The 16,400-nt window shown below is 39.3% G+C and overlaps 1 protein-coding gene across 2 annotated transcripts in view; it reads right to left on the reverse strand.

The window, feature by feature from the left end:
* CAMKMT (calmodulin-lysine N-methyltransferase) overlaps positions 1-16,400 on the reverse strand; it is a 389,523-nt gene that overhangs the window by 372,946 nt on the left and 177 nt on the right. For both annotated transcript variants that reach the window (XR_003794865.1, XM_029231722.1), the window contains exon 2: positions 1,663-1,835. Coding sequence is in view for 1 of the 2 variants with exons in the window: in XM_029231722.1 (XP_029087555.1) it covers positions 1,663-1,835 (173 nt within the window). In the remaining variant the exon portion in view is untranslated. The remainder of the gene's footprint in view (positions 1-1,662; positions 1,836-16,400) is intronic.

Below are 16,400 nucleotides of genomic sequence, written 5' to 3' on the forward strand. Positions count from 1 at the left end.
TTGAAAAAAAGAGAAAAAATCTTGGCAGCCAATGAGGCCTAAATTCTAGCTCAGTCACCTGTCTTCTTTCTATAAACTAGGATTTAATATCATATTTATATAGATACATTTATTCTTTCAAAAATGGATATATCACAAAGAACCACACTGTTGGAGAGGTGTCTTGCTGCTACATCAACACCATCTCCACCAGGTGGAGAACCATGCCTTATTTTGAAAGCTCTCAAGAACAGAAGATTTCACATTCTCTCTGGCTAAGCCTTACCAGGGCCTTGAAGATGTCAGGAAGTTATTCTTTACCAGGGCCTTGAAGATGTCAGGAAGTTATTCTTGGTACAGTTTACACTTACTGCCTCTTGTCACCGTAGACATAGAAGATAAGTTTTAGAACTTTATACCTGAAGACCCCTACCAGTAGGGGTATTACTCTGTTTCTCCTTCTGTTTAATATCCTTACAGATTCTATCTTCCAATTGTTTAATCATCTTCATTCCTACTTCACAGAGTTATTGTAAGGAGTACATGAATTAGAATACATCAAAGCACGTAGTACTGTACTTGGCAAACAGTAAGCATTTAATGCATTTTTCTTTCCTTCCTAATCAAGGACTAAACTAATTATCTCCATCAGAATGCCAGGCAGTTGAGGTATTCTAATTTCAATCTCATAATGAATGTACAGGCAAACTCACAAATCCTTAAGTTTTTACCTTCTATTTAGAGTTTTTAATAAATCAACATGATGAAACCGGATCCTAATTGCATTCCCCTGCCCACTCTAGTCAATTTTTATCCAAATCCCAAATTTTAAGCTATAATGGTATCTTTTAGAGCTGAGATATTTTAAACTAAAATAGTTCAGGAAACATATACTATAAATAGACATCCTTTGTGAAAACTTTTTTCTTAAAATTATTCCTGACCTCACCTAAACTGTATTCAGACACGTTTCCACTTAAAATGTTTTTTGCTCTTCTTACAGTTACTGTAAATGTGCTCCTCCCTCCCTTTCAAAATGTGAAATCTTGTCAAGAAAGGCAGATTTTATAAAATCAAATACCTGCAGTAATATTGCAACATGCTAGACTGTAACTTGAGAGAAAATTAATTCAGTAAAAATGATATCTTGTTACTTCAGTTTGCAACTCTCTTATCTCTTTTCTAATGATTTTTAAAGCCAGAACAGTCTGTATGCTTCTCACGATATTAGTGTTTTGGGTGAATTTTCTCCTCCTATTCCTAAGATTCTATTCTGAAAGTGACAAAACATGAATGGGAAAAATACCAAAGCTTGATTTTTCAAATAACTACTACTTGAAGAGCAGTTTGGAAAAATTCTGTTTTCACTTTCAGCCTTCTTTGCCTCAAAAAGAACTTGGCTTTTTTTCATAATCAAATGCTATGAGACAATGGTTAAATGAACCCTTTGATTTGAACTTTATCCTCAAATGCCGATACATTCCTTAGAATGTTTTATTTTTAGTTCTGAGAATACAGTAAGACCCAGTTAAAGCAGCAGGATTCCAAACACAAAGTTGCAAAACCTAAGTTCTGATAAAGATTGCCTGCAAACTCAATAGAATGAACAATGAGATTCTTAGATTGTTTTCTTCTACAAGAGAAAAAAACTTAAAAAAAAATCTTAACTAGAGTGATGTTTACCTTAAGAAAATACTGTATTCAGGATACAAGATGCTTGTATATTGAACCCAGGCACCAACTTCCTCTTCAGCTTCCCTTTTTTGGGCTTCTGTTACTGAGAACAGATTAAATGATTCAAATCTTCTTACAGATACATGTCGTAGACAATCATCCAGGTGTTTTTGTTTCAGAACCTTTGAAATAAAACCAAATATTGTCGTCACATTATATAAATATAAATTAAATTTTCAACATTTAAGTGGTAAGGGGACTTTCTTTTCCAGTAATGGCAGATTAGATAATTCAGACCAACATCTTACTGAAGACAACTAGAAAACATGCACAAAATATTTTAAAACATTACTCGAAGGCATCAGAGGGCAAAGAATATAGTGAAGATCTACCAGTCTAATATCTTTAAAAGGAGGTAAATCTAGAGAGATGAGTCTGGCTTTTGCAACCACTTTTCTTGTGAGACATTCATCAATTCCAAAAGAAAGAGCTGAGAAGACAAGCAGCACCTTCAACAGCTTGTAGACTTAGGGGGTAAAAGTTGAATTTCAAAGCTTAATACCTAGGCAGGGGCAGGTATGTTATTCTGAGCCGGTGTGTGTGTGTGTGTGTGTGTGTGTGTGTGTGTGTGTGTTAGGATAAATCAAATGAGTAGTTTTCTTGGTGCCATTGAAAACTAGGTTTTTAAGTATGGAAGAAAGGAGATACAACTGTAAGATTAATGAGGTTAAGCAAAAACCCTGTAGCTCTGAATCTGAATAAAGTATAACATAAACTAATGATGTATTTCATTTTTTAAAACTGTACATATATTTCCTACATCTGACCACTGAAAAGGTCTAAAAACAATGACCAAACAAGTAGCAATGAGCACACCTACTGCACATACTGCTGTCTCTAAATACCATTTTTTAATTAAAACAAAGTAAGGGGAAATCCCCTGGTCGTCCAGTGGTTAGAACTCCACGCTTTCACTGCCAAGGGCGTGGGTTCAATTCCTGGTCAGGGAACTAAGATAATGCAAGCCACGCAGCACAGCCAAAAAGAAGAAAGAAAAAAAAAAAAAGTAAGGCCCTTAGAAAAAGGGCAGGAATTGTACAAGATAAGTCTGGAACATCATGCACACAAGAAAACAAGAAAGCCATACAAAATTAAGGGTTATATCAAAAGGACTGATGGTATAGTGCAAGCATTAACAAAGATAATAAATGTAACTGAGTTGAAACACATTAGTTCATAACAGTAACTTTTTAAATACCTCATTGATGATCACCAAAAAATGCTAAAGAACCAACTTATTTTGAAAACTAGTAAATGAGGAGAAAGAATCAAGTATTTATCTGTCTCTTCTATAAGAACCATAACTGAGAATATCCAAATGGAAGTTGAGGGGAAATTTCTTTATACTAGTATTCCAATAAATGAAGAAGGAACAACAGAATATCACCATTTTTCAACTCCTTCATGAATTCATGAACCTAGGTAATCATCATCAAGAAGAGAAATAACCAGACATCACTATGATTATTGATGAAATCTCACACCACCATCATCTTGACCAATTAAACAAGACAAAACAAAAAACATCAAATCTGAATGTGATCAAGCCTCTATATCTCACAGGAAATAGGAAATACAGGGATAGAGGAACACATTAAACAACATCATCAAGTGCAATTAGCAAAATTCAAATTATGGGAAACTACAAAACACCCAGTTGCTTCTAAAATAAACGGCAAGGGTTGAAAAAGAGACATGCTGAGGGAATATTTAGATTAAAAAGACTTGTACATATCAACCAGTAACAATATTTGGAACTTAATTTGGATCCTGTTTTCAAAATAATCAAACTGTAAAGAAAAATTAGGAGACAATGGAAAACTTTTGGAAACTGACCAGATATTTTATGACATCAAGGAATTATTCTGGATAGGATATGGTATCGTAATTAATTTTTTAATGTCATCTTGTATAGGTACATACTGAAATATTTATAGAAAAAATATGATATCTGAGATTCGCTTCAAAATAATCTGGTGAGGGTTGCATAATGAGAGAACAGAAATGAAACGAATTTGGTCCAGAGTTAAAAATAGTTGAAGCTTATGGATACCTGAGTGGTTATTAAACTATTTTTTTCCACTTTTGTATATGTTTGACATTTCCCATAAAGTTTTTTTAAGATATAAAGTGCTCTAATAGTCATAAACAAATGAAAAATAAAAAGATATGAAAAACCAAATATATTTGGAAGTTAAGCAATAAACTTCTAAATAATCTGTGAATGAAAAAAAGAACACAATGGAAATTAGAAAGTATTTTGAACTGAATAATAAAAATACATTTCAAGGGCGGAGTCAAGATGGCGTACTAGGAGGACTCGGAATTCATCTCTCCTCACAACTAGGGCACCTGCCAGGCACCGGTGAGGGACCACGGAAACCTAAGGGGACAGGATGAACCCCCAGCGACCGGGTAGGACATGGGGCATGGGAGGAGTGAAGGGGGAGAAGTGGAGGCAGGATGGGACTGGTGCCCCTAAGGGGCGGCTGGGGGAGGGGAAGGGATCCCATGTCGGAAGCAGTAAATTGGGGGACCATTGGGAGGGCAGAGGATCAAAAGGGAGTGTGGCCAGGTTTCTCCTGCCTCCACTTCTCCCCCTTAACTCCTCCCATGCCCACTTGGGCGCCCAGGAACCTGCTGAGATCCCAGGCCTCATCCTCTGCCCACCGAGGCCCCCTCCAGCCATGCGGGTCCTGAGGGACTGAGAGGGAGGAAGGGGGAGCAAAAGTAAAGGCCGGACCTCCAGGACTGGCACCCCTGAGGGATGGCTGGGGGAGGGGAGTTCCTACACCCAGCGGGACCCACCCGCGGTTAGGGGTCCAGCAGTGACGGGGGACACCCTGGATGAGATGGTGAGGGAGGGGCACGAAGGAATGGAAGGGAATGCGGCCAGTACCTTCCCTGTCCACTTAGGCACCAGGGAGCCTGTTGGGCTCGGGCCTAATCCTCTGCCCTCGGAGCCTCCCTCCTGCCATGCAGAATCCAAGCCCCGCCCCTACACCCTCACCCAGGGCCCCACCCCTACACTCGGAGACCCCCTCCAATGCACTGGGCCTAAACCCCACCCACACACCCTCACTCACGGCCCTACCTCCAAACTCTGGAACCCCACACTCCAGAGGCCCTCCCTTCCACGTGCTGCCTCTCCCCTTCCACCCAGGTCTTAAGAAGAGGCCCTGCCCCACACTTGAACGTGGCCCCCCCTCAGGGCCTTTTCCAGCTACATGGGTCCTGAGCCTAGGCCCCACCCCATGATCAAACGTAACACCAAATGCCTGGGTCCTGCCCCACCCTAAAACCCACCCCTGCCTAAGTTCCAGCCCCCACCTAAAATTCGCCCCCATAGCCAAATTTTAGGCTTTTTTCTTTTCTTTTTCTTTTCTTTTTTCTTTTTCTTCTTTTAGATTGGGGTTCTGTTTTACCTTGCTGATTCATTGTTGTTGATTCTTTTATGTTTTTATTTTTCCTAATAAATCTTTTATTTTTCTAATTTTATTTTATTCTTTATACTCTGTAATTGTTCTCCCCTTTTGGCTTGTTCCCCCTGCTTTTTTTTTTCTTTTTTCTGTTGAGGTTTTATTTTACCTTGTTGCACTTGTTTCAATGAGTTTTATTTTTCCTAATATATTTTTTATCTTTCTAATTTTACTTTATTTTTTATTCTTTGATATTGTACTGCTTTTTTTCTTTCTCATTTTCCTTTTTTTTTCTTTCTTTACCGTTCCACGAAGCTTGCGGGATCTTGGGTCCCAGGCTGGAGGTTGGGCCCAAGCTCCTGTGGTGGGAGCTCCGAGTCCAAACCGCTAGACTAAAAAAGAACCTAGGACCCTAGGGAATATTAATTGGAGTGAGGACTCCCAGAGGAACGCATCTCAGCAACAAGACCCAGCTCTACCCAACTTTCTGCAAACTCCAGTGCTGGACGTCTCAGGCCAAACAACCAGTAACACAAGAATACAGCACCAACCATCAAAAAAAAAAAAAAAATGAAATGACAGAAAAATATATTACAGACGAAGGAGCAAGGTAAAAACCTACAAGAACAAATAAATGAAGATGAAATAGGCAACCTAACTGAAAAAGAATTCAGAGTAAGGATAGTAAAGATGATCCAAAATCTTGGCAACAGAATGGAGAAAATACAAGAAACATTCAACAAGGATCTAGAAGAACTAGAAAGCAAACAAACAATGATGAACAACACAAATGCTGAAATTAAAAATACTCTGGAAGGAATGAATAGCAGAATAACTGAGACAGAAGAATGGATAAGTGAGCTGGAAGATAAAATGGTGGCAATAACTGCCAGGGAGCAGCATAAAGAAAAAAGAATGGAAAGAAGTGAGGACAGTCTCAGAGACCTCTGGGACAACATTAAATGAACCAACATTCAAATTATAAGGGTCCCAGAAGAAGAAGAGAAAAAGAAAGGGTCTGAGAAAATATTTGAAGAGATTATAGTCAAAAAGTTCCCTAACATGGGAAAGGAAATAGTCAATCAAGTCCAGGAAGCACAGAGAGCACCATACAGGATAAACCCAAAGAGAAACATGCCAAGACACATATTAATCAGGATAAACCCAAAGAGAAACATGCCAAGACACATATTAATCAAACTATCAAAAATTAAATACAAAGAAAAAATATTAAAAGCAGCAAGGAAAAAGCAACAAATAACATACAAGCGAATCCCCATAAGGTTAACAGCTGATTTCTCAGCAGAAACTCTGCAAGCCAGAAGGGAGTGGCAGAACATATTTAATGTGATGAAAGGGAAAAACCTACAACCAAGGTTACTCTACCCAACAAGGATCTCATTCAGATTTGATGGAGAAATTAAAACCTTTACAGATAAGCAAATGTTAACAGAATTCAGCACCACCAAACCAGCTTTAGAACAAATCTAAAGAAACTTCTCTAGGCAGGAAACACAAGAGAAGGAAAAGACCTACAAAATCAAACCCAAAACAATTAAGAAAATGGTAACAGGAATGAACATACATATCGATAATTACCTTAAACATAAATGGATTAAATGCTCCCACCAAAACACACAGACTGGCTGAATGGATACAAAAACAAGACCCGTAATATGCTGTCTACAAGAGACCCACTTCAGACCTAGGGACACACACAGACTGAAAGTGACAGAATGGAAAAAGATATTGCATGCAAATGGAAATCAAAAGAAAGCTGGAGTAACAATTCTCATTTCAAACAAAATAGACTTTAAAATAAAGACTACTACAAGAGACAAAAAAGGACACTACATAATCATCAAGGGATCAATCCAAGAAGAAGATGTAACAATTGTAAATATTTCTGCACCCAACAGAGGAGCACCTCAATACATAAAGCAAATGCTAACAGCCAAAAACGGGGAAATCGACAGTAACGCAATCATAGTAGGGGACTTTAACATCCCACTTTCACCAATGGACAGATCATCCAAAATGAAAATAAATAAAGAAACACAAGCTTTAAATGATACATTAAACAAGATGGACTTAAATGATATTTATAGAACATTCCATCCAAAAACAACAGAATACATTTTCTTCTCAAGTGCTCATGGAACAATCTCCAAGATAGACATATCTTGGGTCACAAACTGAACCTTGGTAAATTTAAGAAAACTGAAATTGAATCAAGTATCTTTTCCGACCACACACTATGAGACTAGATATCAAATACAGGGAAAAAATCTGCAAAAAAAAAAAAAAACACATGGAGGCTAAATAATACACTACTTAATAACCAAGAGATCACTTAAGACATCAAAGAGGAAATCAACAAATACCTAGAGACAAATGACAATGAAAACACAACGACCCAAAACCTGTGGGATGCAGCAAAACCAGTTCTAAGAGGGAAGTTTATAGCAATACAATCCTACCTCAAGAAACAAGAAACATCTCAAATAAACAACCTAAACTTACACCTAAAGCAATTAGAGAAAGAAGAACAAAAAACCCCCAAAGGGGCTACCCTGGTGGCGCAGTGGTTGAGAGTCTGCCTGCCGATGCAGGGGACACGGGTTTGTGCCCCGGTCCGGGAAGATCCCACATGCCGCGGAGCGGGAAGGCCCGTGAGCCATGGCCGCTGAGCCTGCGCGTCCAGAGCCTGTGCTCTGCAATGGGAGAGGCCACAACAGTGAGAGGCCCGCATACGGCAAAAAAAAAAAAAAAAAGTTAGCAGAAGGAAAGAAATCATAAAGATCAGAGCAGAAATAAATGAAAAAGAAATGAAGGAAACAGTAGCAAAGATCAATAAAAGTAAAAGCTGGTTCATTAAGAAGATAAACAAAATTGATAAACCATTAGCCAGACTCATCAAGAAAAAGAGGGAGAGGACTCAAATCAATAAAATTAGAAATGAAAAAGGAGAAGTTACAACAGACACCGCAGAAATACAAAGCATCCTTAGAGAGTACTACAAGCAACTCCATGCCAGTAAAATGGACAACCTAGAAAAAATGGACAAATTCTTACAAACATATAACCTTCCAAGACTGAACCAGGAAGAAATAGAAAATATGAACAGACCAATCACAAGTAATGAAGTTGAAACTGTGATTCAAAATCTTCCAACATACAAAAGTCCAGGACCAGATGGCTTCACAGCTGAATTCTATTAAACATTTAGAGGAGAGCTAACATCCATCCTTCTCAAACTCTTCCAAAAAATTGTGGAGGAAGGAACACTCCCAAACTCATTCTACGAGGCCACCATCACCCTGATACCAAAACCAGACAAAGATACTACAAAAAAAGAAAATTACAGACCAATATCACTGATGAATATAGATGCAAAAATCCTCAACAAAATACTAGCAAACAGAATCCAACAACACACTAAAAGGACCATACACCATGATCAAGTGGGATTTATCCCAGGGATGCAAGGAGTCTTCAATATACGCAAATCAATCAATGTGATACGCCATATTAACAAATTGAAGAAGAAAAACCATAATGATCATCTCAACAGACGGAGAAAAAGCTTTTGACAAAATTCAACACCCATTTATGATAAAAACTCTCCAGAAAGTGGGCATAGAGGGAAACTACCTCAACAAAATAAAGGCCATATATGACAAACCCACAGCAAACATCATTCTCAATGGAGAAAAACTGAAAGCATTTACTCCAAGATCAGGAACAAGACAAGGATGTCCGCTCTCACCACTATTATTCAACATAGTTTTGGAAGTCCTAGCCACGGCAACCAGAGTAGAAAAAGAAATAAAAGGAATGCAAATTGGGAAAGAAGTAAAACTGTCACTGTTTGCAGACGATATGATACTATACATAGAGGATCCTAAAGATGCCACCAGAAAACTACTAGAGCTAATCAATGACTTTGGTAAAGTTGCAGGATACAAAATTAATGCACAGAAATCTCTTGCATTCCTATACACTAATGATGAAAAATCTGAAAGAGAAATTAAGGAAACACTCCCATTTACCACTGCAACAAAAAGAATGAAATACCTAGGAATGAACCTACCTAGGGAGACAAAATACCTTTATGCAGAAAACTATAAGACACTGATGAAAGAAATTAAAGATGATACCAACAGATGGAGAGATATCCCGTGTCCTTGGTTGGAAGAATCAACATTGTGAAAATGACTATACTACCCAAAGCAATCTACACATTCAATGCAATCCCTATCAAATTACCAATGGCATTTTTTTACAGAACTAAAACAAAAAATCTTAAACCCCAAATAGCCAAAGCAGTCTTGAGGGAAACAAACGGAGCTGGAGGAATCAGACTACCTGACTTCAGACTATACTACAAAGTTACAGTAATCAAGACAATATGGTACTGACACAAAAACAGAAATATAGATCAATGGAACAGAATAGAAAGCCCAGAGATAAACCCACACACCTATGGTCAACTAATCTATGACAAAGGAGGCAAGGATATACAATGGAGAAAAGACAGTCTCTTAAACAAGTGGTGCTGGGAAAACTGGACAGCTCCATGTAAAAGAATGAAATTAGAACACTCCCTAACACCATACACAAAAATAAACTCAAAATTGATAAGAGACCTAAATGTAAGACCAGGCACTATAAAACTCTTAGAGGAAAACATAGGAAGAACACTCTTTGACATAAATCACAGCAAGGTCTTTTTTGATCCACCTCCTAGAGTAATGGAAATAAAAACAAAAGTAAACAAATGGGACCTAGTGAAAATTCAAAGCTTTCACACAGCAAAGGAAACCATAAACAAGACGAAAAGACAACCCTCAGAATGGGAGAAAATATTTGTAAACGCATCAACGGACAAAGGATTAATCTCCAAAATATATAAACAGCTCATGCAGCTCAATAATAAAAAAAAACCCAATCCAAAAATGGGCAGAAGACCCAAAGAGACATTTCTCCAAAGAAGACATACAGATGGCCAAGAAGCACATGAAAAGCTGCTCAACATCACTAATTATTAGAGAAATGCAAATCAAAACTACAATGAGGGGGCTTCCCAAGGGGCGCAGTGGTTGAGTGTCCACCTGCCGATGCAGGGGACACGGGTTCATGCCCCAGTCCAGGAAGATCCCACATACCGCGGAGTGGCTGGGCCCATGAGCCATGGCCGCTGAGCCTGCGTGTCTGGAGCCTGTGCTCCACCACAGGAGAGGCCACAACAGTGAGAGGCCCACGTACCGCAAAAAAAAAAAAACTACAATGAGGTATCACCTCACACTGGATAGAATGGGCATCATCAGAAAATCTACAGACAACAAATGCTGGAGAGGGTGTGGAGAAAAGGGAACCCTCTTGCACTGTTGGTGGGAATGTAAATTGATACAGCCACTATGGAGAACAGTATGGAGGTTCCTTAAAAAACTAAAAATAGAATTACCATATGACCCAGCAATCCCACTACTGGGTATATACCCTGAGAAAACCATAATTCAAAAAGAGTCATGTACCACAGTGTTCATTGCAGCACTATTTACAATGGCCGGGTCATGGAAGCAACCTAAATGCCCATCGACGGATGAATGGATAAAGATGTTGTACATATATACAATGGAATATTACTCAGCCGTAAAAAGGAATGGAATTGGGTCATTTGTTGAGACGTAGATCGATCTAGAGACTGTCATACGGAGTGAAATAAGTCAGAAAGAGAAAAACAAATATCGTATATTAATGCATATATGTGGAACCTAGAAAAATGGTACAGATGAGCCAGTTTGCAGAGCAGAAATTGAGATATAGATGTAGGGAGCAAACGTATGGACACCAAAGGGGGAAGAGGCAGGGGAGCGGGTGGTGCTGGTGGGATGAATTGGGTGATTGGGATTGACATGTATACACTGATGTGTATAAAATTGATGACTAATAAGAGCCTGCTGTATAAAAAAAAAAAGTGCCTTGATAAAATGTTTAAAATAAGTCAATACTATGTTAGTTTTTCTCTCTTTTACATTTACCAATATAAATATACGTTCATCTTTAAAAAAAAAAGAAAATGGACAAAAGACATGAGGAGACATTTCATTGAAGTGATATACAGATGGCAAATAAGCATGAAAAGATGTTTATCTGCAGCAATTGTTAAAATATGTAAATTTCCAAACCCCACTCAAAATTCACTGCTCTAGAAAGTTTTTGCTTTTAAAATTTTTTAAATTGTGGAAAATATTGGGTTGGCCAAAGCGTTCCTTTGCGTTTTTTGGTAACATCTTATGGAAAAACCTGAACAAACATTTTGACCAACCCAATACACAAAACATAAAATTCAAAAAAAAAAAGACAAATGCTTTCACACCTAGAGCCTTCTAAACATTTTCGTTTCTTTACTGCACAGTTAAAAGTTCATTTCATTCAAAATAATTATTGGTGGAATATTTTGTTTTTAGACTGATAAGCTACATACTTCTAATTCAAGAAAACATTCACATTCACCTTTTTAATCTAAAACACAATCCTAAATATTTTTAAGGAATCCAATGAAACCAATTATTAATCTTAATAAATCAGAGACATAAAAAAGAAAATCTCCTCCAATCACTGACGTATATGTCAACAAGGTTTGAACAGCGGGGGTCAGGGATGAGCATTACATGTAAACACTTACGGTTAAAGTATGTTCTGCAGAGTACACAAAACCCTATGTCATCTGTGACTGTAGCAGTATAAAGTTCTATAATCAATTGAAATGTCAGGTTAACTTAAACAATGGGAAAAAACCCTTATAAATACAATGATGTATAAAATGTTGTCAACAAATAATTCTCTATGCAAAAAAAAAAAAAGGAGTGAAAAAGCACGAATGACCTTGCTCAGCCCCTGCTGCAGAAAGTGATCCAAGTGATGCCAATAAAAACCAATGAAGAGTCCATCCCTCAATTCTTCACTTATGTAGGGATCTAAACCACAACCCTCAGTGCAAGATCTACAAGCACATCACACAACCATTCTTAAGACATGCTCTCTTGGTGCCTGTCTGCCATTTTCTACAATGGAATCAGAAGGCCTAAAAAGAGCACAAAATACAGTACATCTCTAGTAACTGATTCTCTGGATTAACAAACACTCTCCATTCCCTCTATTAAATATTCAGACTGGACCATGTGAACTGAATAGTGCCAGTGCACAATCCTGCCCTTCCCTGTTGAGTTGCTTGCCAAGTTAACTGTCCTTCTTCACAAGCTTTTTTATACCACCTGTTGGTATTGTCATGAATTAAATATTACAAAAACTAATGGAATAATAATTATTAGGAAGAAGGTCTTAAAGAAATCTAGTCCCACTCTCTCATTTACAAATGAGAAAACTGAGGTCCAAAGAGGGTGCTCACCATCATACAAATAGTTAAGGGTGGTAGATCTGGGACTAAAATCAATTGTATGAAATTCTATTCCAGAAATCATGCTGTCTCTTTCCGCATTGACAGTCTCAAACATATATCATCCTGCTTTAATTTAAATTGTACTGTGAGGGACTTCCCTGGCAGTCCAGTGGTTAAGACTCTGCGCTTCCAATGCAGGCGGCACAGTTTTGATCCCTGGTTGGGGAACTAAGATGCCACACGTCGCAAGGCACAGCCAAAAAACTACAAAAATAAAAAATTTTTTAATTAAAAAAATAAAAATAAATTGTACTGTGAAATATTCCATTAATCGGATTCTTCAGCCAAGTATTCAGACCTCTAGGCCCCATTATTCATTCTGTAGGTGGTTGTGAGATGTGTATAAGCATGTAATGGTCATTTGCTACTTTTTCATCTGCTCTACATCCCTTCCCCTTGGGAAATGCCCCTCCCTCTCCCTATGCAATAATGGTAGGGTTGTTATTTTCCCTGCCACAGGGTGGGCTCATGACGCAGGCCAAAGTGCACTAGTCTCCTAGACACCGCAGTTGGTGCAAACTTCGCCTCTTAGAGTTCTTTGGAGGAAATGATTTGGGTGTTGGGGAAAAGGGTTATTTCTTCTGGATCACTAGCTGGGTGGATGATGAAGTTGCCAACAGCTATCTTTGCCATCAGGTAGTGAGACACAACAAAGAGAAAAATATTACGGAATATCCACAGCCTCTATTGATATTGATCCATAGACTTTCAGACCTCATATGATTAAAGTGGGCACTAGACTCAAAAGTCAGCAATTTTCCATGTTGAGGCAGGAGATAGATGGGCCCCAGGGTGAGCAGCCAGAGTTCATCCCCTGTGGACAGATACTCCAAAATAGCAGGAGGGAGAAGAGCTAAGCCCTGCCCAGATAAGAGATAAAAGACCACATATTCCTCATTCTTGAAGTCAAGGAGACCTTCTCCACTACACACACACAGAAAGGCTCTCTGAAGGTCAAAAAGGGAGGGGGTGCTACCCCATAGTAAGTGATGCCATCCTACCCATACACCTCTTCGCTGGAATCCATCTTGGCTAAGAGATGCACGCACACACACATGGGAGGACCCTGAGATATACCGATATGGACTCAGAACCAGGCAAAGCAAGATGATTGGCCAAAGGAAACCCAGAAGAAATGCCCCATAAAAGTGATTCAAACTACCACGAGGACACAACTCTCTCTCTGAGCTCGCCCATGTGTCTATCCACAGGTACTCTTTTCCTCCTAATAAACACTTGTTTCACTACTTTCCATCTCTATGTGGAAATTCACTTCTACAACAGCTGATGGGCCAGGGCCTTGTCACTGGCCACTGGTCCCTTGTGGTCTAGTGGCTAAGATTCAGCACTCTCACTGCCACGGCCCAACCTCAGTCTCTGGCCATGAACCAAAATCCTGCTTCAAGCCACTGCAGGCTGAGGCCACCCAAGAGCAATGTGACCTAGTATCAAATGATGAACTAGGTCAACCAGGTTTTCTCTCAAAAATGTTAATTATAAAACATAGAAAATATTGAACAGTTAAGGTGAAGGGCCATGAGATAGCACTGGAGCCCTAGTGGAAAGAGAATTGTGAGGGAGAAAACAAGGAGACATAGCAGATGTCATGAAGATGTCACATAAGAGAGAGAAAAAGAATTGCATATCTTTAGCATTGTTTAGATTCCTCACAGTTTTCCAGTTGGATGCTAACAAGATGCAAATGGTCCATTCATTTAAAACATATTTACTAAGAGCCTGCAAATGTTTAAAATACATGGAAGATTCGATTATTATAGAAAAATATTCACTTTCTCCCCTGCTCCCTCAAAGAAAAAAACATACTTCTCTGCCTCCTAACTTTAGGCTTGGCTAAGTATCTTACTTTGGCCAACAGGATATTAGTAGGTGCTTAAAATGTGTTTCAGTGGTTGCGTTTGCTCTCTTATACCTCTGTCGTCACTATGAGAACATGTCAGCCCAGAATTAGAGGCATGTCGACCAAGCATGCAGCATAGAGCCACTCAGCTGATCACAGCCTATGTCAGTCAACTCCCAGGTGGCCCACAAACAGAATAAATGCTCACTGTTGAATGCAGTTGTGACAGTGTAGTTATTTGTTACTCACTGATACAGTACACTGAGGATGAGATGCTGTGGGCCACTTAAAGACGTCCTTACTCAGGCTTTCCACAACATGTAACAGTATCTACTAAAAATCAACTAGTGAGAGCCAGTGCAGGAGATGGAGATTAATAAAATATCACCTTTTCCCAGGAAGAACTCCTACTGTAGTGAGAAAGTTGGACTCTGATCAAATGATCATAAAATAATGTGATATGAGGTTCACCCATATAGTGAGGTGAAGGTCTAACTCAGCCAGAGGAGTCAGCAGAGCCTTCACGTAAGAGGAGATTGAAATAGAGGTCTGAAGGATAACAGTCATTCATCAAGTAGAGAAGTAGAAAGACTCTAAACAGAGGGCACATGTATACCAAAACATTAAACTTCAAAGCATGTGAGGAGTTCAAATGTCAGCCATAGCTGAAACTTATCCTTATTCTAATGTAGACAACAATTCAGAATGAATATAAGAGATGGTCAACTAGAATTTTTACTAGGAATTACTGAAGTCGTCACGATAAGATTTGATTGATCATTTTAAGGCCCTACTTTACTATTCTGATACTTTAAATTTAGTTGATGTTTACTTCACTATAGAAATTTCCTATAGATAATGATCTATGAGGACTTGCATTTTATTATCCTATAATACCATTTGTAACATTAATTGCAAAACCAGATCATTAATGCCCTGCAAAGGCTTTCAATGCATCAGCAAACAAATGATCTTTGAGTTGTGTCATGACAGCGCTGGAAGGCCACTGTATGAAAAGGTGACTCGAGACAATTGCAAACAAAGTAACCGCCAAAATACCAAAAGCACAATCTCAAGTAACCTGGCAATAGCTGGGAAACTCTCCTCGAAATATAAGTCAGAAATGGAAAATGTCCTGTTGAATAGTGTTCGGCAGGACACCCCAGGCAGAAGCATAACACTGGGATGTAAACAATAAACAGATTTCACTTCAAACAGTTTGGAAAGAGCGTCAGTGTCGTCAAATCAGAAAATCTTCAAACCTGCACACGACTGAAGTTACCAGCAACAGTAGCAACTTTTAAGTGCTAAAAGATAACCGCCAGTAAAAAAATCAACATACTTAAGACACCGAGAATCTCTCTGATCTCTTCAAACCATAAGATAAACATGTAACTTTCGCGTGAAAGCGAAGCGGGAGGGCGCCGGGGCAGCTCTTGCAACTCCCTTCGCTCTCCGCTCCACGAAAGAAACCGAAGCAACACGTGCAACGTCACTGTCCCAACACAGTCAACCATGCTGATCACCAAGAGAGGGGACTGATTTGGAGCTAGAATCAGGCTAGGAGTTAAGAAGCAAGGGGAAGAAACCAGGGGAAGAAAGTAAAACAGAAGCAGGAAAGGACAGTATGGACTGGGGAGCGGCGGTCCCACCGACCCTACTGGCGAGCAAGGAGAAAAGTCCCTCAGATGCAGACTAATGTCTAGAAAGGGATCTTCTCCTTCGAGCTGAGTTTCCCAGGACTCAGCCTCGGCTGCCCCGTCCCTGCCCAATTCCACCTGATACCTCCTTTTGGCGCGACCCTTAGATGAACCAAGGGGGCGCTTTTCAGGAGGCTCCCAGCAAAACTGTGAGGGAACTCCCAGAGCTGCCAAGGGGAGAGTAGCTGCCTGTCGCTTGCGAGGGGAGTGGCCAAAGGCAAAAGTGAGTCGAGAGGGCTCTACCT

The sequence above is a fragment of the Monodon monoceros genome, unplaced genomic scaffold, assembly GCF_005190385.1.
Source record: "Monodon monoceros isolate NGI ecotype Baffin Bay Population unplaced genomic scaffold, NGI_Narwhal_1 Super_Scaffold_19, whole genome shotgun sequence".
Lineage (NCBI taxonomy): Eukaryota > Metazoa > Chordata > Mammalia > Artiodactyla > Monodontidae > Monodon > Monodon monoceros.